This window comes from Ischnura elegans, chromosome 8 (assembly GCF_921293095.1).
Source record: "Ischnura elegans chromosome 8, ioIscEleg1.1, whole genome shotgun sequence".
Lineage (NCBI taxonomy): Eukaryota > Metazoa > Arthropoda > Insecta > Odonata > Coenagrionidae > Ischnura > Ischnura elegans.
In genome coordinates, this window is record NC_060253.1 from 87,977,157 (window position 1) to 88,000,490 (window position 23,334).

At 36.7% G+C, this 23,334-nt stretch overlaps 1 protein-coding gene across 2 annotated transcripts; it reads left to right on the plus strand.

Moving 5' to 3' along the window:
• The first annotated feature begins 13,505 nt into the window (after window positions 1-13,505).
• On the plus strand, window positions 13,506-21,059 carry LOC124163942. Of its 2 annotated transcripts, XM_046541062.1 has the most exons (3): window positions 13,506-13,918; window positions 20,247-20,775; window positions 20,869-21,059. In XM_046541062.1, the coding sequence occupies exons 1-3, from the start codon at window positions 13,912-13,914 to the stop codon at window positions 20,972-20,974; spliced, it is 642 nt and encodes a 213-aa protein (XP_046397018.1). In that variant the 5' UTR covers window positions 13,506-13,911; the 3' UTR covers window positions 20,975-21,059. The 2 variants fall into 2 exon arrangements, with proteins under 2 accessions (XP_046397018.1, XP_046397017.1); XM_046541061.1 differs by lacking the exon at window positions 13,506-13,918 and having other exon boundaries at window positions 20,113-20,775.
• Window positions 21,060-23,334: the final 2,275 nt, after the last annotated feature.

A 23,334-nucleotide genomic window follows, 5' to 3' on the forward strand; every position in this document is an offset into this window, starting at 1 on the left:
GAAATCTCGTAGGTTTTTTAAACAATCACCGATATTGATTGTTATTTACAGTATCGAACTAACGTTACTACGAAGACGCTCAAAGGACTCCGTAAGGTTTCCACTCGTTTCACCGACTTATCCCCGTGATCCGAGAGGGGTGCATGTGACGGTGCTAGGTGGAAAAAAGGTGTTTGCGTGAAGTCGCCGTGGCAACGCCGTAGTGTTGGAGGAGCCCCTCGCACTAGTTGCCATTGGCGCCTGAGATTACAGCGTGCGTCATTTTCTAGCTTGTTATCAATTTATTGCCAATTTTGTTGCCGGATTACCTTGGGGTTATATCCTCAGTTATGGCGGCGCATTAATTGTGATCATGCCATTGTAATTGACTGATGTATTCCATGTGATTCGACGTATTTTTCAAATCTCCCTCAAATTTCCATGTATAATTGAAAAAATGGGTTTAATGAGAATAAACTATAGCTCTGAGACAAGAAATAATACCAATAAGACATGACTCAAGCTCCGGAATAACATGGTTTATTACCAGATTATTTCCACTTTCCCCCCTCCAATTTGGCACCGGATCTGTGATACCGCGCCGGTAAGGGCCATTCATTTAAAAAATTGTACTAATTTTATGTCACAAGGTTACTGTTTATACGCAAGCCCCACACTGAAGGAATCACGAGTAACAAACGGTCTGTTGCCCAGGCATTTATACTCATCCTCGGTGAACGCACCACCGATGGTAGAGATGGGGTGGTTTCCCAAAACCTGGGTTGAAAGATAGTCTTTTTTATTATAGGGCGCCATGTGCATAGTACATAGGATGCACCACCAAGTGAAAGTACGTCACAGTCTCTTTTGACAAGATGGATTTGAACAGAAAAAGATTAATTTTCATAAAGATTTTATGATACTTCACAGTCATTCTGATATTAACAAAAATTTTCACCATTCAAAATTTTGCCTTCATTCAGGTAGTTTCCTCTAGCATATCACACATACGGGTCACAGTGGCGCAGCGAGGGGGGGTTTTGGGGGATAAAACGCCCCCCAGAGCTCAGAGAAATTTTCAAGTTTAATCCATTTTACTTATTTGGATCAGTATTACTTATAGATCTATCAAATATCCCTTAGAAAGCCGTAAAACTCGCCGTATTTACGCTCTGGTTACCAGGGCATTTAAATTAAAGCTTATTTTCCAAAATTTATCGCAAGCATAAAAATTTTCTTTTATTTATTATTTTTGAAGAATTTAAAATTACCGTGCGAGAGTTGATAGTAGGGTAGTTTCCTTCATCAAAGAAAACGAAAGGCATTGATTGCGATTCGTTACCCACCATTAGTGTATTCATAATATACAAATTATTTGGTTTCAGAAATACCAGTTTAGACGAATTTTAATGGTCAATTTTAACCTCATTTGAAAAAGGCCAGATTGGCGCCCATGCGATGCCACTCCACGTGACGTCACAGGGGCTCAAATGCTATACGAGTGGTCAGGAGTTTTACATCGTCTGAAATTACCAATGCATGCATGAGGCACAGAGCTTAGGGAAACGTCTCTTAATAATCACCTATTAAAATTGCATATGGTCGGAAAATTTCCTTCGTTTGATAGGATATTAATAATCCTTATTTAAGCCAAGCGCTACCTGCTAGCAGCCTGCATCGTCGCGGCGCTCATAGCCTCGCACCAAGGTGGCCTCACACGGCGGCAGCCATAATGACGCCACATGGGCTTTTCCCAGCAGTCATACTCAGCCGTCGCGTTTTCGCGCGCTTGAAATTTTTCACTTTTCATTTAATCGCGAAAAATAGATATCGTTATTTAAAAATCTAAAAACTTGAAATACGTACTTGTGAATAGTTCGATTTAGGCAATTAAAAAAAAAACGAAACCACCCTATTCTGATTTTCTAGGGTAGGACCTAGTACTCCCCATCACGCCATCCAACTCAACGTTGCTAGTTAGAGAGATTTTATAAATTAATATTCACTATAAGGTGGGGGATAGAGAAAACTCCAATGGTTCAAGGCAAGAAAAAGGTAGATTTGCCAATTTTGTTGTCGGCTCACCCTGGGGTGCCCATCTCCTTAGTGATGTCGGCGCATAAATATGCTCATGTCACCATAATTATCTGAGTATTACTCGATGTATGAAATCTCTCCAAATTTTCCATGTAAAATTTAAAAAATGATTTAAGTGAGAAAATACTCTTGCACCGAGACATTAAATAGTACGGATAAAGTAGTACTCAAGCTCGCGAATAATATGGTCACCAGATTATTGCCACTCTCCCCCCTCCAGTTTGGCTCTGGGTTTGTGGTCCCACGCCGCAAAGGGCCACTTGTCGCAAAACAATTGTGCGTAAAAATTCCAAGTCTACGAAAAATAGGAGAAAAGGAATTGAGAGACTATAGGGACAAAGGTTGATTAAAGATGAATTAATTTGCCGGGATCGGTACCCATGTTCGACAAAAATGTGAAAATATATGCATACGCAAGGCCATAGCCAGAAATATTTCTCGGCTGATTCACCTGGGGAGGGGGTGCATTGCGCAGCGGCGCAGCTTTAAGAATTTCAGGAGGAGGGGTTTAAACCCCTTGACCTCTCGCTAGTCTCTACTGACTTCTGGATCCCTAAAGTCGGAGCCACCCACAAGAGGGATGTATCACGCTAAGCGCGCCGTTAAGAAATATTATTTGGGGAAATTTGGCTTGAGGTTGGCAAATACAGGAAATAAAATCCTTTAAATTACAGTAGAGTATGCGCCATATTCATGGATGTTAACACACCCCTGCGTTGATGATGTAATTTTTATTTCGCATAAGTGTCTTGGGATGATAAATTAGAATTTGATTCTTATGCATTGATAAATATTGATCCCAATCATGGATCATTAGGCATGGGTGACAAACCTCCTGGATGAACGACTAATCACCACAAAACTTACGACCTAACTCCAATATAAAATCAGAAGACCCATCCCCCTCTCTAAAAATTTGAACTGTATTTCTCCAGGATACTCTTTTCCCCTTCTTTGGAGACCCCGTAACTTCTAATAATTACAGGCTCCCTAGTGTTTTTATTGACAGCGATTATAATGCACCCCGAAGCTCTATGCTAGGAGACAGAGCTCTATGCTAGGCTGTGTAAAGAAATAATGCGATTGAGGCATCTTATCTTGGCGGGCCTTTGAAAAATGAGACTTAAAAATAAGAATGAAATGCATGTTTCGCTCATATCTTTACTAGTGATGTTTTTGCTGGGACACCTGGGGCGATTTTATTGAAAGAACAAAACCAATGCCGCAGTCGCTTCCCTCGCGTGTCATTGCACTCGGGGCGTTTTTCCTCCCGTTAAGAAAGTGTAAAATTTGTATCTTTAAAAGAATGAGTCAGCACGTCGAGTTTGATACCTGCACGCGCTTCCAATGACTGGCTCATTGGATCGGGAATTAATGAACGTTCTCTTTTTGGTATTTCCATTATAATGGTGTTTAATAAGTACACATTTCATACGTAAAGTTTATGTCGGATATTGAATTATGTGCATTAAAATATACAGTGATAAATATTTTACGACAAATTTTAACAAATAGCGATGCAGCTTAATTCAATTGAGCTTTTCATACAGGTTCGTAGCGTTCCCACAGTTGAAAATTAATGATTACACCCAGGCCCGTGCTTGGCCACCTGGACGTATCCCGGTGCGCCCTCCAGCCTGGAAAACTTAGGCGCCCTCAAGTTCCGAAACTCTCAGATTTTTACAGTCAGAATACCTACATTGAGCAGTCAACTTGATTTCGATGATGTCTCATTTAAAAGCATAGCAAGCACCGTCTTGAGTAAACAAAATAATGATTGAAATCAGATGAGATCAATCTGGTAAGATTCAATTCAATCTCAAGAGGTAAGGACTAAAATTTCAAAATTTATTTATTCTTTTCCACATCCCCACATCTCCCGGTAGTCCTTCATCTGAATAGTAGGGCGGATCGGGATTATATATTCTTTCTTATCCATCTGGCCCAATGAACAAAAAATGTGAGACTGATCAAAAATAAGGCCTGAAAATTTTGAGACCTGAAGGTGAACCCCTGACCCTCGCTCAAATTCAATTTGATACCAGATTTAAGTCTGTTATCCGCTTTTAATTAAAAACGAAGGTGAAAAATGGTTTTATCCAGATCCTGTGGAAGAATGAAGCGTGAAGCCGTGGCGAATGTTCGCAATGAAGTAGCACGGTTATTGTTCATTTTTAATAAATTTCAGTTACCCCCTAAAGGAGCGCAATGAGTCCTTTGCATCTGGGGTTTCAGCAAGAACATCCATTTATTCATTAATGGATTTGCGTGCTCACCGGATATTACCACATAGGTGGCTATGATATTACAGACCGATTATGGCATGGCGGCGCTGGCTGGCGCCGAGTCTACGCTATCGTTGCTTTGCGGGTACATAAAGATTGTTTTGTTTAGCTGTGCTCTGCACTGAACAAATCCGGCAGATGTCCATCTGCCAGTTAATATTCTTTACCTCAATATATTTGTGAGAATGGGTGACCTGTATGTAAGCTAGAATGTGAAGCTGCATCTAGGCGATTTAAGGGAGGGTCACGTGTCCCCTCCCCAGACGCTTAAAAACAAATAGATTTTTCATTCGGTTTTCATTACGCTCGTTTCGTTTTTTGAATTTATAAGCCTGAATCATTTAATATCATATTAATAGCTTTCATATAGATATATAGAGAAGATTTCGTACAGTAAATGTTGTACGTTTTTTTCAATCTCAACCGACCGTAAGCCTGTCAGCCACCCCATCCCCATCAGAAAAAAATCCTGGATCCGCCTTTAAGAAGCTATATATAAAATTATATATTATTTCAATAAATAAAAAATAAAATAAAGATGGCTCTTGTTTATGAGATTCAATTGTTTTTACTTTTATAAATTAGTGCTGATTCGTGCACATTCATATAAATTAATTTTTTTTGTGATAGAACTGTTTTCCGCCCCCCCACCTCTGCTTCGTACTCCGCTTGGCTCATGATTCGCAGTATTTTCATAAAATAAATGATGTAATTGTTCTTTCCAAGTAATTAAATGATAACTTTTACGTGTAATTTAGTGGTAATGATTAGTTTTTGTTCTAAGAAGGAATATGTGCCACCTTAATAAACAGGAGCCTAAGTATAATTTTACGCATCGTCTTCCAAGTTTCATTTGAATTATTTTTATTGTTTCTGAAAAAAAATTATTTGAATACCTTATTTCGGAGAGCCGCTCAAGAAGACCATCGTCCCTTGGAAATTGAGGCAACCCAAGTCTTGTTACCGTAAAAGGGAAGGGAAAGAAATGAGAAATATCTCTCGACTGGAAATCCGTGTAACGGCGGTTTCAGTGGGATAAGCCTAATGAGGGTTTGCTTGGTTGTCTCTATTTATAGGAAGGTGGAGAAAATGCAAACGCTATCTCGTGGCTCCCTTAAGACTTCAAAATGGACAGGATCTCTGGTGTGCCCCCCGTTTCGTCAAATCATGTTTTTGTATTCTTCATAGGGAAGGAAATTCACTTACACTGGCGGATCAAGCATCGGGACAAGGGGGGACTAAGTGGGGGTTAAAATTCCAGCAGTAGTGGGGGGCCGGAAAAAATAACCATTCTATCTAGTGTAAATTGGATAGGGGGCTATAGCCCCATTTAGATCTCCCCCTATAGATCCGTCACTGTTCACTTACAATGATCAAAGCAGACAATTTACGAACAAGTTCATTATCGATTGGACCTGTTGCCCACAGCTTTTACTGACACAGGTTTACCATAGTGATCTTTTCCCGTCAGAGATACTAACATTGTCGCCAAATAATAACTGTTTGCAATATTTTTTTTACCTACTTTTAAGCAAGACAGTATTCTTTCCAACTGCATTCAAAGTAATGTAAATACTCAAAAAAGCATGAAGGGCCAATATATACTGTAACAACAAAATTAGTCAAATGAACAAATTATATTGTTATCCGCTGGGAAACGAGAAGAAAATAGCACGTCCACGGTGGGATACTACAGATTACTATCGTGATCCAGTTTGTTGAAATGGGTGAATTATTCTAATAAATTTTGTGGCTGTCTCTTTGGAGAATGGGAGAATCAAGGAATCTCAAAAACCTGTTGGAAAGGAACTTTTCAAGGGTTTTTTGGCCATTGCAGTGGTGGTACTGAGATGTTTTGGTATTAGGGTTGCCAACCACGTGTAATTTTCACGGACAGGTCGGATTTTATGTCTTTGTCCAGAAAGAAACTTTGGCACTTCGTTCGTAGTTCGATAAAATCGCATCAACTTAATGTAAGATTGAATGTTACACCATTACTTTACATTAAATTGCATCGAATCTCCATGAAAGTCAAGAATCTGTAGTAATTTTTCACATTATTTTATTCACTCAATCGGTTTTTTACGCGACATTATCAAGAGTTCTTGATAATGACGCTTAGACTTTGTAAATAAAAACACATAATTTTATATTGATAATGATATATTGATAATAATGATGATGATAATAATAATAATGATGAAATAAATAATAATATTGATAATGATAATATTGATATCAATCATTGATAATGACGTGCAAAAGTTGAAATCGGTTGAGTGAATAAAATTGCATGGAAAATTACTACAGCCGTTTGTATCTTATTGCAATGAATTTCCACAAAGTGAACTCGTCAAAAATCCATCTGATTCGGGAAAGTCATTTTTACACACTAAAGGAGGAGTATTTAGGATTTTTTAAAAACATATCTGCAATTCAGTGGTTAGCCTCTTTTTAATTGATTGCAATCCAACATTGAAGAAAACAGCAACAGCCACAAGTTCAGGATAGAGGGACCAGTTCTTTTCCCTGGGCCACCTCGTTTTTTCAAGCATTTTTGCATTGGCGTGTCCGAAGACTTCATTCACCCAGGTAGAGTTCATCCCAGATTAAGCTACAGAATTAGGCAGCACACATTCAGGGTAGAGGGGTGGGGGGCAGCTCTTTCTGTGGGCCACCATCCAATTCGATGATATTTGTTTCACAGGCTTCACCTGGAATTTGAACTCAGGGCACTCTGATCGGTAGCCAAGCGCCAAAACAAAATCTGAGTGAACTAAAATCAAGGATCCCATCCCTTATATTATTTTTACGTTAGCTTAGGAAAACATTATGGATATTTGTGTGTTGATCTGGGTCATTAGTGCTACGAGAAAGAAGGACGAGAGCATGCTTGCTTCACAGTTCATCGCTCTTGAATCTTAGCAATTTAAATGCGACGCGTGGCGTAAATACAAGCGCTCGGTTTGAGATCGATTCAACATGCGAGACTTTGGTGATTGACTCACAGAAAATATTGACTTGGCGCAGTCGTTTTCATGATTATGTATTCGTAACCCTTTCGTCTTTCTTCCGTTTCCATAAATGCAGCGTTTCCCGCGCAGGTTTTCCACTGATGCGAAGTAGGTATAGTATCTTGGTGCTTCAAAGCACAGTGATACAGTTTTAGGGACGTAGGATGGATTTATTCTAAAAATATATCAGCTCTTGTATAATTCGTAATTAATCTACCACAGTACTTTTAATGAGTTATAAATACTTAAAAAACGGAGGTTATAAAGTTAGTAAACTCTTTGCTACAAGAGATATCTACTGAAATCACCCGCAAATCAGAAGCACAATGAATCTCAAATACGTACTTCTTAGCAATCAGCTATTTGCATGTATACTCTAATAAAACTGTTTCATACTGCTTAAAGTATTTGTTTCCATTAGCCGAATTATAACCCATTAATAATGATCAACAATCAACGCAAAAAGATAAACTTTCAACATCTCCGGTTCTAATATATTCGCCTTAAATAATCGGCCACATCGCAGTGGGTAGTTTATTTTCATAGTTAATTAGGATTGCTTATATAAGTAAACATAAAGCCGCTTTAGCGTATAAAATATATATCGTATTGCGGTACCTCGGATTGTACATGTGTGCGCTGGCACTATTCTGACGTTGTTAGAAACTAAATTATATGAGCTATGATTCGTAACTTTAGTGCGTATACTCAATTCGCTCATAAGTACTTGTTAATATGTGTATATTTTTTACCTTTTGCCCGAATTGCCCTCCAGTTACGCCATGCGCAGAAGGGGTCTTATTTTGGTCACGGGAACGACCTACCTTGCATTAGTAGTACCATGGTGCCCTGTGCGAAGCCCTCAAGAAGTGATCGGGCAGTCCCTGATAAATCTCCGACACCCCCGGTATTTGAGCCCGATACCTAGGGGTGAAAGGCCAGCGCTCTAGCCACCGCACAAAACCGATCCCTTTTCATTCGCTAATTGGTGTGTTCGGAAAAAAAGCGGGAAGTTAATTTTTAAATTTCTCGCGAGTTTGGAGATTCCAGCTGTCACAATGTTATTATTACATTGCTATACATGCCCCTGAAGTGCGATAAAAATTTCAACAGTATTTATTGTTTACTTTGTTTGTGACAGTCGCTAAGGTTAGGCGTGTTTTTATGAGATCGGCGACTTTTGGCTCACACTTCATTTCTTTTTCGTGAATTTTTGGCCAAAAACGATGCCCCGCCCTCTATATTTGCCAGGCATGACTTAGCATGACTTTTTCATATTTCCAAAAATACCTTAAAGGGCCGTCGTTTTACAAGCATAGATCACGTTAAAAGAAATCGCTGACAGAGCTGAAGGCTATCCCAAAGATCAACTTAAGGCTGGAAGGCGATACATGGTGGAACTTGGTGACAGGAAAAATAATGAAGATACACTTTTGTGTGTTCCACAAGAGTTTTAATACCGACCCAGGTTTCGACAGTACACTATGTAATTATCAAGGTATTTGTATCAATCAATTTCATCTATCAAACCTTGATAATGACATAGTGTACTGTCGAAACCTGGGTCGGTATTAAAACTCTTGTGGAACATACAAAAGTGTATCTTCATTAGCTATCCCAAAGACCTAGTTTGAGAGGTGTTTCGAGGATAGGAAGAAGCGCTGTCGCGAGTGCATAATGTCTAATATTGAGGGCTAATTTGAAAGCGACGGCATTAATGCAGCCGAATAAATACTTTTTATTTTAAAACCAACATTCTTGTTAACCCTTTATAGCCCAGTGTTGCTTCTAAGCAACATCAAAAATATATAAATTTTCAGCCCCATTTAGGAAAAATATAAACTACGCATTATTTTGTGGTGGAAATTTTAACAACGAAATAGTTGTCTACGCATTATTTTGTGGTGGAAATTTTAACAACGAAATAGTTGTCTACCACGATAATTATGATTGAAAAATTTTCACGTTTTTAAGATGAAAAGTCTTGAAATTTGACTTCTCCCAGAAGCAGCTATGGGTTAGAAAGGGTTAATTTCTTAATCCGCATAATTGTGTTTCTGAATGTGCATACTTGTTCATTCATTCGAATTTCATAAAGGGAGACCAAATAAATCAGGCTTTCGAGGGAGGTCTGAACAAAGCCACTTGAAAAGGGATTGTGCTGGAGGACTGATGCAAACTAAGTTCATGCAGGTTAATGACTGCTGACGATTTCAATGTAACGGAGCAGCATACCCTCCGTCAATCCTCCCCTCAATTCCTCTCCAACTCTATGTAAGGGATGAGGGTGAGGTGACAAGACAGTCTCTCGAGCCTTTCGTTAAGACTCACTTCCCTCCGATCTTATCTGCTAATGTCTCTTGGCCCGAACTCTTTGGCGAGACTGTCCAACTTTTCTCATTCCGCTGCACTTCTATATCATCATTGTAAGAAATTACTTATTCCGTAAATCCCCGCAATGACGCTGAAATTAATGGATTCCTTCAGTTCACCGTCGCCTTAATAATTTGATTTTGTCTCCCTCCATCAATGAATTGCAATTAGCTGAATACAAACCAAATGCACTCAAGTTGTTCACCTCCCGTGATAATTTAGGGTGTTTCCATTTAAATAAATGAAGGCCCCTGTCAAAAGTGCGCGGTCGCTATCAATAATATTTCCCAGGAAATGTATTTTAGTGAGATTTACTAATTTGATAATTTTGGCGTCCAAAGTTTATAACTCAATCATATCTTTTATCAATGAATCAATCAATTAATCTTTTATCAATTAGATGGAGTAAAAATACGTTGCGGCGAGTGAATATTCGTGTCTCCCCCATATCGAAGACATTTCTTCCCTTCCTGGTCAAGAAGCGTGATCTTCTCCCCTAGACATTTCCCGTTCTTCTTATAGAACTGTTATCAGCCGGGATTTGCAAATTTTGAACCGAAAATAAAAATATTTATTGGTTTACAGCTATGACTTTCGTATTCTCATCATATGTGTTGAGATTAGTTACCTGGTATGATTAATAACCGAATGACTGCAACAGGTTCACCTGCTCTGCTGATTGTCCACCAAAACGTGATGAGAAAAAATTGTCAATAACAAGAAATGCTATGATCGATTCCACCTTTTCAATTGTTTTAGGTTTTTTTTTCATTTCACTGGCGAAAAATCAGTTACATGCATAAATTAGAATCGGAAATTCTAATTAGCAAGTGAATGGTCAGTAGGCAAATCAGGTTTTCCTTCCTAAGTTTTATTTGTTATTTTTAGAAATACGTCGCTATAAAAAGGTTAGCGGATAGGAGAGAGAAATGGAGAGCTGCGTCAAACCAATCTTAGGATCGTTGACTAATGATGATGAATGATGATGATTTTTATTTGGATGGCATTTTTACCGTCCCTGGGAGATCACGAGTATTTGGAGAATACTCATTGAAATAAATACTATGAAGTATGCGTTAGTTTTTCGAGGGTATTTTCTAAGTGAGCAAATCTTGAACGTAAATTATTACAGGTAGTACAAGTTGTTAGGGTGATAATAATTTGACGTACTCGAAAGAACAGAGGTATTATAGAAGTGAAATACATTCTATAATATCGCCAGTAGAAACAAAAATGGATTTTGAGATAAAAAAATTTCCGCTAGCTTCTTTAGTTAAAACTCTGAAATTCCAAGCAATTCGTCCCTAATGACGAAAGGTGGCATGATTTATTTAAATATTGTTTAATTTTGATTGGATCCAGTTACTGTTCGGTGAGCGAAAAATAGTTGATGCTATCTTGTATTATATTCCATATTTTTCGTCAATGTACACAAGGTTTATCATTTCCGAAGTGTGAAGTACACCAAGGAAAGGAACTGGCACACCTACTTTAAATGTGTGATATTTAAATACCTGTGGCTAAGTTTGGGTTGAGCTCTACCCTCATCAATCCAAACCAACCTTCGGGTTTAATCACTGAGTAAGTGAACGAGTATGAGTTGAATTAAAAGATTTTTCTTAGTTTTATATTGAATTTAGGGAAACAAATGGCGGTTAGGTTATTCAGGAGCCGCATTAGAGGAAAAATATTGACGTGTGAGGATGGTATGGTATATGAAAAATATCCATCCATTGACTATTTCCGAACAAATGATTGATTAAAATAATGATAAATATCGCAAAAATATCATTTTTTAAAAGTGATTCATCTTGATTTATAAATTGAGCATACATATTATCCAGTGTAACGCAAGTGTATGCTTTTGTAAACTGGATTTTCATTTCACGGGACTGAAATGTCCCGTTCAGTCCTGTGAAATGAAAATTAGATAATTATCACATTTGATAGTGAATTCGAAGATTTTTTTTATGTTTTTGTATGAAATTTTTGATCTTTTTCAAGGGTTATTTTATGGTTAACTATGAAAACCTTGATCGTATTGTAAAAATGACAATATTTGTGGTTGATGCCATGTTAGAAAAAAATTAACCGAGCTCTTATGGTAATAAAATACATAGTCTTTTGTTCATAGTTGGGATTATCTAACGGTGAAAATTGATTGTTAAAAATGTGGTTAAATATTTAATTGAATCGAATTTGTTTTAAAGGTTAACTTTCATTTACCAATATTTACAGTAACCGATTCAAAAATAACTTCAGTTTATTGTATTCGTTAACTTTTAGGTAGGCAACTACGTAAATACGAGGGTCTGTTGGCTTAGTTTCAGATAATTTTTTCTCATTTTTAAAGTTAATAAACGTTGCTAACTAATTTAGCAATGACAATCTGAGATGAAGATTTTTAAGCTAATCTCTTTGCGAAGTAGAATCACGAATGGCATTTTACTCACAATCAGTCACTCTTAATTAATACTTCTGCTTGGCGAATCAGTTTTCACGAAATCGGCACCATTTCGAATCAGAAAGTACTTGGCAATCAATACCAATACCTACTGACCCAATCTTCGGAACTACTTTTCAAAATTGGTAATGAACTTGTGCATCTCCTATGAAAAGATAGCTTTGCAAAATGTTTTCCTCATTTTTACCAAAGGATTTAAAAATCTCTTCGAAGCAAAGATTTGCAGGTAAGAGAATCCCACCAAAACTTGATGGTGGCTCGCAATACTATATATTTCTACTTTTTCCGAAAATATAGTCTGGTAAGATTCATGAGCACTACATTTTAGTCAATTTCACGTTACGTCATTTTTTTATTGTTAGGCGATAGCATCTACATCATGCGATTTATGTTTTAATGGAACTTTTTAAGTCATTTTTTTGCTCTTGAATGCTACTGATAATGTTAAAACATCTTGTTATTATTGTTTGAATGGCTAATCTATGGATACTTATCAGACCCAATCCACGCGCGTATCGATCGATCAATCGATGTGCGTGCGCATCGATCTCTAGTCTAGTGGAAATACCAGAAATACTCTGTTCAGCATGGTGCAGTTTCAGATTGCATTTCGAGGCCATGAAAAACCCCTCGAGGGAAAAATGGGTTCTATAGAACATAACTGGAATATTTCAAAGTAATTTCGCCTTAAAATAGCGGTTAAGATTTTATTTTTTACTCAAAAATATTATCACAAAATTTTGATCTTAGAAAAGTAGGGCTAGGCTATTCTGAGATGTCAACTACACGCAATAATTATTCCTATGCTTGTGCTTTTATGAAAGTAACAAGTGGAACTCAATCTCAAACGGCGGTGTGAAATTAGTGCGATAATGGTTTGATTTTCATGCACAAACCCCAAAATGGTCCTTCGAATTATTTGCATCAAGTTGAACATTTTATACTTTTGTAGCTAGTTTTACCGCACATGCCTTTATGTTGGCTAATAATTTCTTCAGATGAAATCATAGGCAAATTAGGTTGAGTTTTCTGGATAGCTTAAGTCCTAAAATATTGCGTTGAAATGCAATGTTTCCCAATGGTTTGCATCACAATAAATTGAAATGATATTTTCCATCGTTTTTTTTTAAACTTTCTTAAAATGATTCCTTTCATGGCGCAATTCAGAAATTTCCTCCTGATAAAACCTTTATGCTTTGCTTCGATTTTATTTCCATTATATAATGAAATTCCTCTTTGGATATGATCAAATGGCATAAGCGGCGCCAGAAAATGGTCATCAATCGAGAATTCGGAAATTGTTTCAATTTGGAAACGTTCACTCACACAAAATCATTGCGAATTGCATTCTGACTGTGCCCATCGCTTAAGCATTAAGATTTCATCTGGCTATTTAATTAGAAAGCCAAGTTGAGTCATTATCCGAACGACTTAACTCGTTACCGCCGCCGATTAGTTAATTGCCTGCGTTAACGTTTCGAGGAACGATTAAGGGCTACTCTTGAAGGTGAGGATTTTCCCATCTCTGGTACCTCTTGGTTCACTCACTATATATTGTACTTCACCTCGCACTTCTTGTCAGTGAACAATCCTCTGTGATCCTCAACTCATCTAGAGAAGAGCTATCAGCATTTCGGCGAAGAAACCGTGTGACAACAATCCTTTGTGCTGATTCCTTCTGCAGAACGCATCCTCTACGATGAAGGGTAAGTCACTCTCTTTATCTTTATGCCTAGCTACTTCATCCCTCTTTCATGCATCGGTCATATTCGATAAAATCTACTGATTCAGGCGTAATGTAGGGGAAGTTTGACGTTTTAAAATAATAAGGAGTTGTACTTCTCCGCAATTATTTTAATATGTACGAAGCGTTTCGGCTCACAGAGCCTTGTACTAGATGACGACTCCGTGAGCTGAAACGCGTCGCATGCATTAAAATAACTGAGGAAAGTGCAACTACCTTTTATTTCATTCGGTCAAATTCGTCCATCGGCTTTTTTGTCGGTGTTCCGGTCTGATGTATATTTACAAATCTTTCCATTTTGAAATCTCTTTTTATATGAGGGAGCTAACTTAGTAAATGAATGAATCAATTCTTTGGATACATATTTCTCTTAGATTCAAAATTAGTGAATCTGTCGCTAAATTTTCGTGAACTGACTTGAAGTCCTTTAAAATTGATTCTCAAATCTTGTAATATATATGCAGTTGCCTGGTCGCTTATTTCAGATCTCAGTATTTTAGGAATTTTCAAACATTTTCACAGCGAAAAATTTATGTCTCTGTCAAAAGTGAGAATTTAAAAGTTTATGACTTTAACCGTATAGCAAGTTCTCCTTTTCACACCGGGATCTAAGCTTAGTTTGATTGCCCTTTCTTTGGATATATTTATTTCTCATATCAGCATTTAGTGAATCGATCGATGAAATATAAGAAAATGACGACAAATACTTGGAGATTGATGCTAAAATGTTATATTGTAGAGTCAGTTGTCTTTTCACTTTTCTTTAATTAAGTAATTACCGAACATACTTTGTGTAATGGCAGAAAAATTTTAGGCTTCTTCAAAAGTTTGAAATAATGACTCGCCTAGCTGTTACAGCGCATGGTATGACCAGTCTTTTCTAAACGGATAAATGGGCGTGCCCAGCGAGGGGGAGGAGGGGGCAGCTGCCCCCCCTCCTAGAAGCAAAAATCGCAAATGTCTCTAAGGAAAACAATATTTTTTCAACCAAATAATTTTAAAATCTAATAAAGAGCTGTCACAGTTTCCTTAAAATTTTGATGTCATTCACCTTGTCCATGCTTTGATCTTACCTACAAGTTGAACAACCATGGCTTGCACCCCCCCCCCTTTCCTAGTTTTGATCCTGGGTACGCCCTTGAACGGATAGTCTTTTGCTCGACACTTCCTTCATAAAAGAAAAGATAATATTGAAAAATGATGCTTTTACAGAAAATTTCTTTGACAAGTGAAGTTTTTTCGATTACAGAAAGTGTTACAATTAGTTTAAAACTTTCTATTTAGTACCGTGTTTTCAAAAATCCCCCCCGAACGAAATTATTTGCTACCCCACTGCTCGTAGTTGAATATGTTTCTGTTTCCCGTCTCAAATGCCTATTTACTTCTGTATTCTACCCTGATGATTTGAGAACTGTCTTCAATGTGGAGTTGCATTGCTAGACCGTGGTCTCCAAAGGCCTTGTCGCCTCTAATTGCCTCACCCGCCACCCCTTATCCCTTTCACTACCGCAAACCTTTCTCACGCATCGTGGCTCGTGTCTCCCCGCTCGTGAGAAAATAGAAAAGTAAAATAATGAGCATGGTTTTTCGGTGTTAATCTCAATGCCACTAGTTAAGTGTATGGTGCCTTTCACCTGTATTAATATTCCGAGGCATATTTTTCCAAACCCCGCTTTATTTGAAGGTGTTGCACAACGTCCAGGCTTGGAAATAAGTGGATTCCCTGAACAGTAACGATAATTCTTCTAATATTCTCGTTTTTTTTCTGTCTAGAAATAAATTATTTTCAGTATAATGATATATAATAGTTCATATCTAAATTATCACTAACCTTTGATATGATTTCTTTTCATTAGTTTTTCCCTATTGGCGCGTTGGCGTGCGTTCCTTTTCCTATTAATCTTAAAAAAGCATATTTTTGTTTTTAAAACCTCGAGAAAAATATAATCATGTTGATTTCGATTCATAGATAGAGGTTTTTTGTTATAATTTTTACATGGGAATTATTATGTTAACATTAGTGGTTCTTTAACCATGTAAACCCTTTACATGGTACCCTCCGGGTGGGTCAGATTTATTGAAGTCACTTGACTTAGGGAACAATAATAATCGCTCGTATAGTATCTGTTCAATGTCATGTTTCCTTCCGATAGTATTTGTGATCTTACTTATTCTGCCTAATGAGCATGTCGGGATATAACGATTGGTTCTTCATTAGTTGCGTTATTCACCTCTGGAATTTCGTAACCTAGCTAATTTTGATCCAAAGAGCATGTCAGGCAATTATTTCTTGTGATAAGGCAATAAACATTTGCTCACTCTAAAAATTACCAATGGTATCTCTATCACTGAATTGCTCCAAATATTTTTTGGATTCACCGTTTATTTTACGGTATCAGCCTCATTTTTTTCTCTTGCTAATAGCGAAAATATTTTCTGTCAATGAAAAAAACTAATCGTTGGCGGAAACTAGAAATGAGGCTGATGCCATTAATTTGGAGAGGTTGTTTTCTTTCTTTTCTTCTTTTAATGCTGCATCAGCAAACCCTGCATTCGCGAGTTTGAATGTATTATCCCTACACAGGGGCGGATCCAGGATTTCTTTCTGGGGGGCACAAGCAAGGCCTTATCCAGGAATTTGTTCTGGAGGGGCTTACCCCTTTATAGAAAACGAACGCAATGATAATGGGACCGTATTAAAAATCTTGCATATTTTTTAAGGGTCTGGGGGTGGGGGGTACGTGCTCGTCCCCCTAGATCCGCCTATGTCCCTACTGCATATTTATCACTAATTATTTCTTTCGTGAAGCTATCCTAAGTATTCGTTTTTCTCTTATATATGTGAATATTGTCGCCTTTTAATATTTTTAGTTTATTCCCCTCAAATGTATATGTAGTTAAAATTCTACTTATCAATATCACTTCCGTTTTATAGTCAATACAAAATCATAAGTAAATTTATAGTTGTTACCTACATGATTTTCGAATTGCTACTTCAAATTCATTGAATAGGAGCATAAGAGTGTCGGTTATTTATTTCCTCGACATCTTCTTCATCGGCCTCGAGGTCGCACGTGCTTTCATGAATATTCGACTTTCAATCATTCTGAAAAAGTAAAATTTGGTGGTTGCATACCTCGTACCCACCTCAAATCAAGATAATAGTTTTTGTTTACCTAGCTAACAATTTACTAGCGGTGAGTACCATTTCTTTCCACTTGACCACTTCGAGCCAGCTTTCAATCTTCATGGCGTTCTTTTTTTTTAAGCAGGTGTTAATAGATGATTTCCACATTTGTAACAATGAGAATAACCTGCCAATGCCACTGATGAAAAAATTATGTATCATGCTGTTATTTGAGTTCCGTAATTACGTTCCAAGTATACGTGATAGGAAAGGTGGAAATTGTTAGCAAGTCAAGATAATTCACGACCCCCCGCGGTATTTCATAAATATAATTAACCCTATTTGATATCACTCCGTCACTCATGGGTAATGTATGATTTTTTCTTTTCATTTAAAGTAAATCGAACCTCCATTTTCGAGATCTGGCATTTAACGCAGTATTTCATGTTGAAAAATAATTCAATATCCCTTATTGTCAACTTGTTAAACTTCTGCATAGGATATTTTGGATTTATAGCTTCAATTTCATGCTGGGAAATTACAGCGACAGCATATAGTGAGCTCTCCAAAATATTTGTTAGTTTTTTCGCCCTTATAAGTAACTAATTAGTCGAGAGGCACATGAGCCCTTCTTATTTCTGCATGAAATGTTCTATTATTAATAATGCGGCCCCCTGTGATTTCTGAAAAGTTGAAAAAAAATGATCTAACAATAAGAATGAGGTGGCTCTCCATTAAAAGCTTTTATTTCACAAGCTCAAAAATAAAGTGCAAAAATAAATGGTGAATATCTTTATGAAACTTGTCGACGAAAATTAGCCCTAGTGGAAAAAATCAAGCGATTCAATTGAAATTTTCAGTAGTGGTTCTAGTGAAGTAGTTTTGGTAATCATGGCAAACATTTTACTTAACGATGACTATTCAAGATTGCTAGAAATGGTGAAATATGTGGCTCTAGTATAGTGGTTGTTCTGTTAGTCATTGAAAAAAACTTTATAGCTTTTCGGTAGCTACTAAAGATTGTCAGAACTGTTGAAAGATGTGGTAAAGCACTATTAGAGTTTGTCTATCACTCCTTCAAATAAAATTTCAACTGTAAATTCTACTTACTTAAATTATTCATGTAAAATTAGGGATTAATGAAATTGAGTTTTTAAGTATATCTTACCATAGAATCACGAATACAAGGATCAAGAACTTTGCTATAACAGTTGTATTCGTGATATTATGGATTTCCACCAAGTTACGCCCTCTACGATTAATTACCATAGAAGTTTACCAAACCAGATGAGTATCTATTTTCAATCGTAAAACTATTTTAATTGGATTTTTTTTCTACTTATAGTTTTTCAATTAATTTTTTTTATTGAATAAGTGCGAAATTTTAATTGAACGCTCAATCAGTTGAAACATTTTCAGTTAATACTACCGTAGGGAGACCGCAGATGTATTATCGCTGAGATGTGTTGCATACCATCAAGGCGCCAAGGATAGTGATGAACCGTCCCCCTCCCTAAAATAACGTCCTCGATCCGCTCCAGGACATCAGGGAATTTCATTCCTTCGTCATTCTTTTTTCTGCTTTCATACTTCTAATCTATCATATTTCCGTGACATTCGAAATGTTGCGTAATATATACAAGTAACTCAATTTATCGTGTTTATCTTTCTTTTCATTGAATTCCTCTACTGTTTAATTTCCCTTTTAAACTCGTTGTTTCGTTTCGTATCCAGAATTAAAAAAAAATTATTCCATCAATTATTAGTAATTATCATAATTAAAATAGTTCCATGCTCAGAATTTAATGTTGTAATCGGGCGATGGCTAACTAATACGGATGGATTAAATTATGTAAATAACGCTAGCGGCTCGGGGGACTAAGTTGGATATATACAGCATTCCTAAGGGAGTCAGAGACAGGCTGTAATGTCCGCTAAATGTTGATTTGATGGGATAACGATGACTTCAAATTATATGTAATGTACGCGTTTTGGCTTACTGAGCGGCTAAACGTAAATTTCTATGCAGAAAGCGTTATGAGGATAACGGAAGTTTAAATTTTTACGATTAATTTAATTTTTACAAAGAAAAAATACTTTTAAGAAGAATATCAATAAATTTTACTTTTTTACTCTAAAATCGCGAGATAAAATCTCTAAACCCGTCGGAATGCTAAGCGCTAATAAATAAATCATTTGTGCCGCTCTAAAATCCGTCTCATTCTGAAAATCAAATTAAATGCATCGCAATGAAAATGAAAAAAATATTTTAATCAATGTATAAATATGGAAACTTGTCGGTGTGATTCATTTCGCTGAAATCCGTTCACACGTTCGGAAGTTATTGCACCTCTTACTCGGGTTTATCTTGGATATTATTGTCTATTGTCTCCAGAATATGCAAAAAACCCTTCTCTGACTCCTGCACGTAGCGATTGACTCTTTGAACATATGAAATATATTTTTGAAACCTGCCAAAAAAAGGGCTACCGGGAAAGAAACTCATCTTGTTTGAGTTATTGTTAGTTGATTCATCAACTTATAAATGAATATTAAGGGCATCAAAACTCAAATTAAAATTATATTTTAATTGAATGACGATAAAATTATTAGACTTAAAATGTTTATGTCTTTTTAGTAAACAGTGACATTTGCCCAGTGGCGCCGACTCCATGGGGCCTGAGGGGGCCCGAGCCCCCTCAAAGATTCGTTTGGGGGGGGCGGAGCCCCCTCAATATTTCAAGAAAATAATGAAGCTATATTATGCTTTTTGAAATCACAAAAATATATTGGTAATTTTTATTTCCCATGTTTGACGATAGTTACCTTTTAAAATAAATTCAACAATGTGTTAAAACAAATAATTATAAGGTGAAGCAGGTTGACTGAATCAGGTGGAGTGAATTATGATAGTGTTTCGGTGCTGCGACACACTTTGAATTTAATCTCTTCCCGGGGCAAGACCTCGGATATGGGCCCCCCCAATATTTTTTATAAGTTGGCGCCCCTGCATTTGCCTAAAAGTTTTTGGTGTAATTCTTTCAAATCTGGCCCATTATTAAACAACTTTAATATTGGAATAAAATACGGTGGAATCGAATGGTTATGTCAGGAAATTTTTATCTAAACTGGAGGATACTCAAAAACTTGGTCTTATTTTCAGGTTTTTCCGTGGTACTCATCTTTGCTGTCACAGTTTTGGTTTCTGGACAAACTGAAAGCGAGGCAGAAGAACCAGGGCAGAATGAGAAGGTGACGGAATCACTCCCAAGCCTGTATTCCCTTCTGACTCAACCCATGTTTCGCGATGGATTGGACATGTATAAAGATAGTCAAAGCCACGAAAATCATGGGCAACACCATGGGGCTCACTCTGTGGAAATTATGGCCAAGCCTTTGGGAGCCCTGTCTTTCTTCAAGAAGGAACTTCTTCCGCCAATGATTCTTGTGGGCATTATTGGAGCTGTCCTTTACATTGTTGGTTCATTCATCAAGACTGTCGTTGTGGCCAGAATTGGTGATTTTCTACCCCTGCCTGCAGTGACCAGGCGCAAGAGAGAGATCGAGTCCCAAATTGACGATCTTGCTACCACTGTCCTTGAGTCAATCCGGAAGCAGGAATGCCTGGAAAGAGCCTGCTGTGAACTTGGTCACCAGACTGGGAAATTACAGATTTCTAAGACTGTCATGCCGTAAGTAGAACAAAATGAATTTTAGAGGTTAATTTTAGGAATTCATAAAATAGCTAATTGTCTAATATTATTTGTAATTTTATTTCTTCTCAGGTTCATTGCCAAAGTAACTTCAAAGCCAATGGTTCAAGCCTTCCAGACTGGTATGATTGGAAGAAAATATTGTGAAAAATATGCCTGCCGCATTGTCCCTAGTTGATTTACCTGATTGCTGCTTCGTTATTGTTCTCACTCTATCATTTTATGTACATCCATTCATTTGTCATTAAAGTCGTGAAAAACTATTTTCTGTCCATGATGTTCTTATTTCATCGGTAAATGAGTACAGCCAGGTTTTAAATATTTTTGAGTTACTATTTTGTAACAATTCTCTAGTTGACTTTAATTCTTAAGAGGGGCAAGAGTTGGATGTAGATGTTTTTTCATTGCTATGCATTATCTCTGAAAATTGATATATCTTGCAGTAGTTTTGGCAGTAGCTGATTTGTGTGGTAATGATCGGCCCATGTTAGCATGAAGGATGCTGATTATTCATTAGTGGAAATGGAATACATATTTATTAGGTATGTTATATAAATGATACCATTAGTTGGGAAACCTATGAGAATTGGAAGGAAATCTGCGTTTGCCTTGATTTATGTCAACTATCATTTAATGGGTATTGGAGGCACTCATATTATGTCATCACTTCTATGTCTACAGTGGTCAACAATCCAAACTCAGGTTTTATGCTCCCATCAATTCCCCTATCAGCTAATTTTTTCATAACTACATGTGTCTTCTCTTTCACATCCTTTATCCCCTGTTTCATGTACATATTTTACATGAGGCCTTTGTTTGCTGTTCTTCCTTTTCATTCATCCTTTGATGACTGTCTTCATCAGACACATTGCCTTATAATGCGGCCAAAGGTTAGTGAATTTTACCTATACCAAACAGTGATCCTTTCCATTTCTATGAAAGGTTATTAAGCTTCCATGAAGATTTTATGCTGATGTATTGGCTCAATATTTCTGTGTTATATGGCTCTAATTTGAAAACTATTTAATTCATCAATGAAATTTGGTGGGGTTCTTCACCAGATAAAAAAGTTAATCTCGTCTGATGTATGTAGGTATTAGTTGTCTGTCACCCCCAGAGCTGAATGGAAACAGTGAGCGGCTCACACATTGTAATGTTGATAGAGATGGTATTTTACTCGATCAAAAATCTAATTATTGAATCCTCAGATTCCCGCATATCCATAGAATCATTTACCTCTCATTTACATTCTCTGTTTTTGGCAAAACATTATTCAGGGAGTAAAAGTCTTTGCAATCCATCCCATGTAATTTTTTAAACCACTTTTTTTAGTTACAAAATTATTATTTTTTCTTTTAAATACATTAACTGTAATACATATTCCAACTTTTGTTCTCATTCCATAGGCTACGTACTTATTCAATTTTATTTGGTGGTTTGGCATTTAAATGTGGATCCCTTGATAGTATACCCTGTTGAAATGTCCATGACATTTTTTAGTATAATATTTATTGTGTTTAGACTCATAATGCTATAAAGAGATAAAAAAAACCTCTGTATTGAGACTTTAAATATCATACTTCTCTATCTGTGCCAATTATTGACTTTTATAGTCCATGAAATCAATTATTTTTGTATTATTTTTACTTTTTATGCAAATTAGTGACATTTCCGTCCCATTAAGTCATTTTATCACAATCTCATTTATGTTTTCTTTGTAAATATTATTTTGATCCTTATTAATACCACATATCCTTACTTTTTCCTTGCATTTGCTTGAAAACATCTATTTTTTGATTGTGCCTGATGAAGAATTCAAGTCATAACCTGCACTGAAGTAAATTATCTACTTGAGGTTATTATATTCTCTCTCAATGACTCAATATTTGATCACTCTAAACAATTGAACTATACCCTTGCTGTCCAATGTCCCCTGCGTTCTGTTAAAGGTTTCTTTTGCCCTCCTTCCATTCTTGTGAACACTCTTAACTTCAGGATTTAATATTCTAACTCTAGGATTCAGATTATTCAAAACTGCATTCATAAGATGCTGGCATTCCTTTGAGTTATTCATCTCAGTTTTACACATTAAAACTTTTGTTAGGAATGGTGAAATAGAAAATTTTTCTTCTTTTGTATGTGAATTTGGTGTACACCCATGTCTCGTATAGCGCAAGGGATGCGTTCCTTGGGGTCTTTGCGCTATACGAATTTGCGTTATACGAGAGCGTTTTAACATTGGGAAGATAGGGATGCGTTCCTGGTAGCATAGGTCTTGGGTATTGAATTTCCTCTAAAACATATATATTCCCATAAATAGCCTTAGAAAACATTATTTATATAAATGTTTATAGTTTAAAACATCTTTAAAGATAGTATACACGCATTTGAAGACTTTTATTCACGTTAAAAAAAATTCTTACGAGCTTTTGAAATTCCCTCCTGTCGTGCGGGTGGGCTAACATCTGCTATCTCAGGGGATCGTAATGCATTGCCGGTAGTTGACGATTTTTCAAACCAGTCTAAAAACAACTATTG

Coding starts and splice junctions, on each gene's coding strand:
- LOC124163942 (XM_046541061.1), top strand. CDS start 20,183: ATGGTTATGTCAGGAAATTTTTATCTAAACTGGAGGATACTCAAAAAC. Junction 20,776..20,868: donor ATTTCTAAGACTGTCATGCC/GTAAGTAGAACA, acceptor ATTTCTTCTCAG/GTTCATTGCCAAAGTAACTT.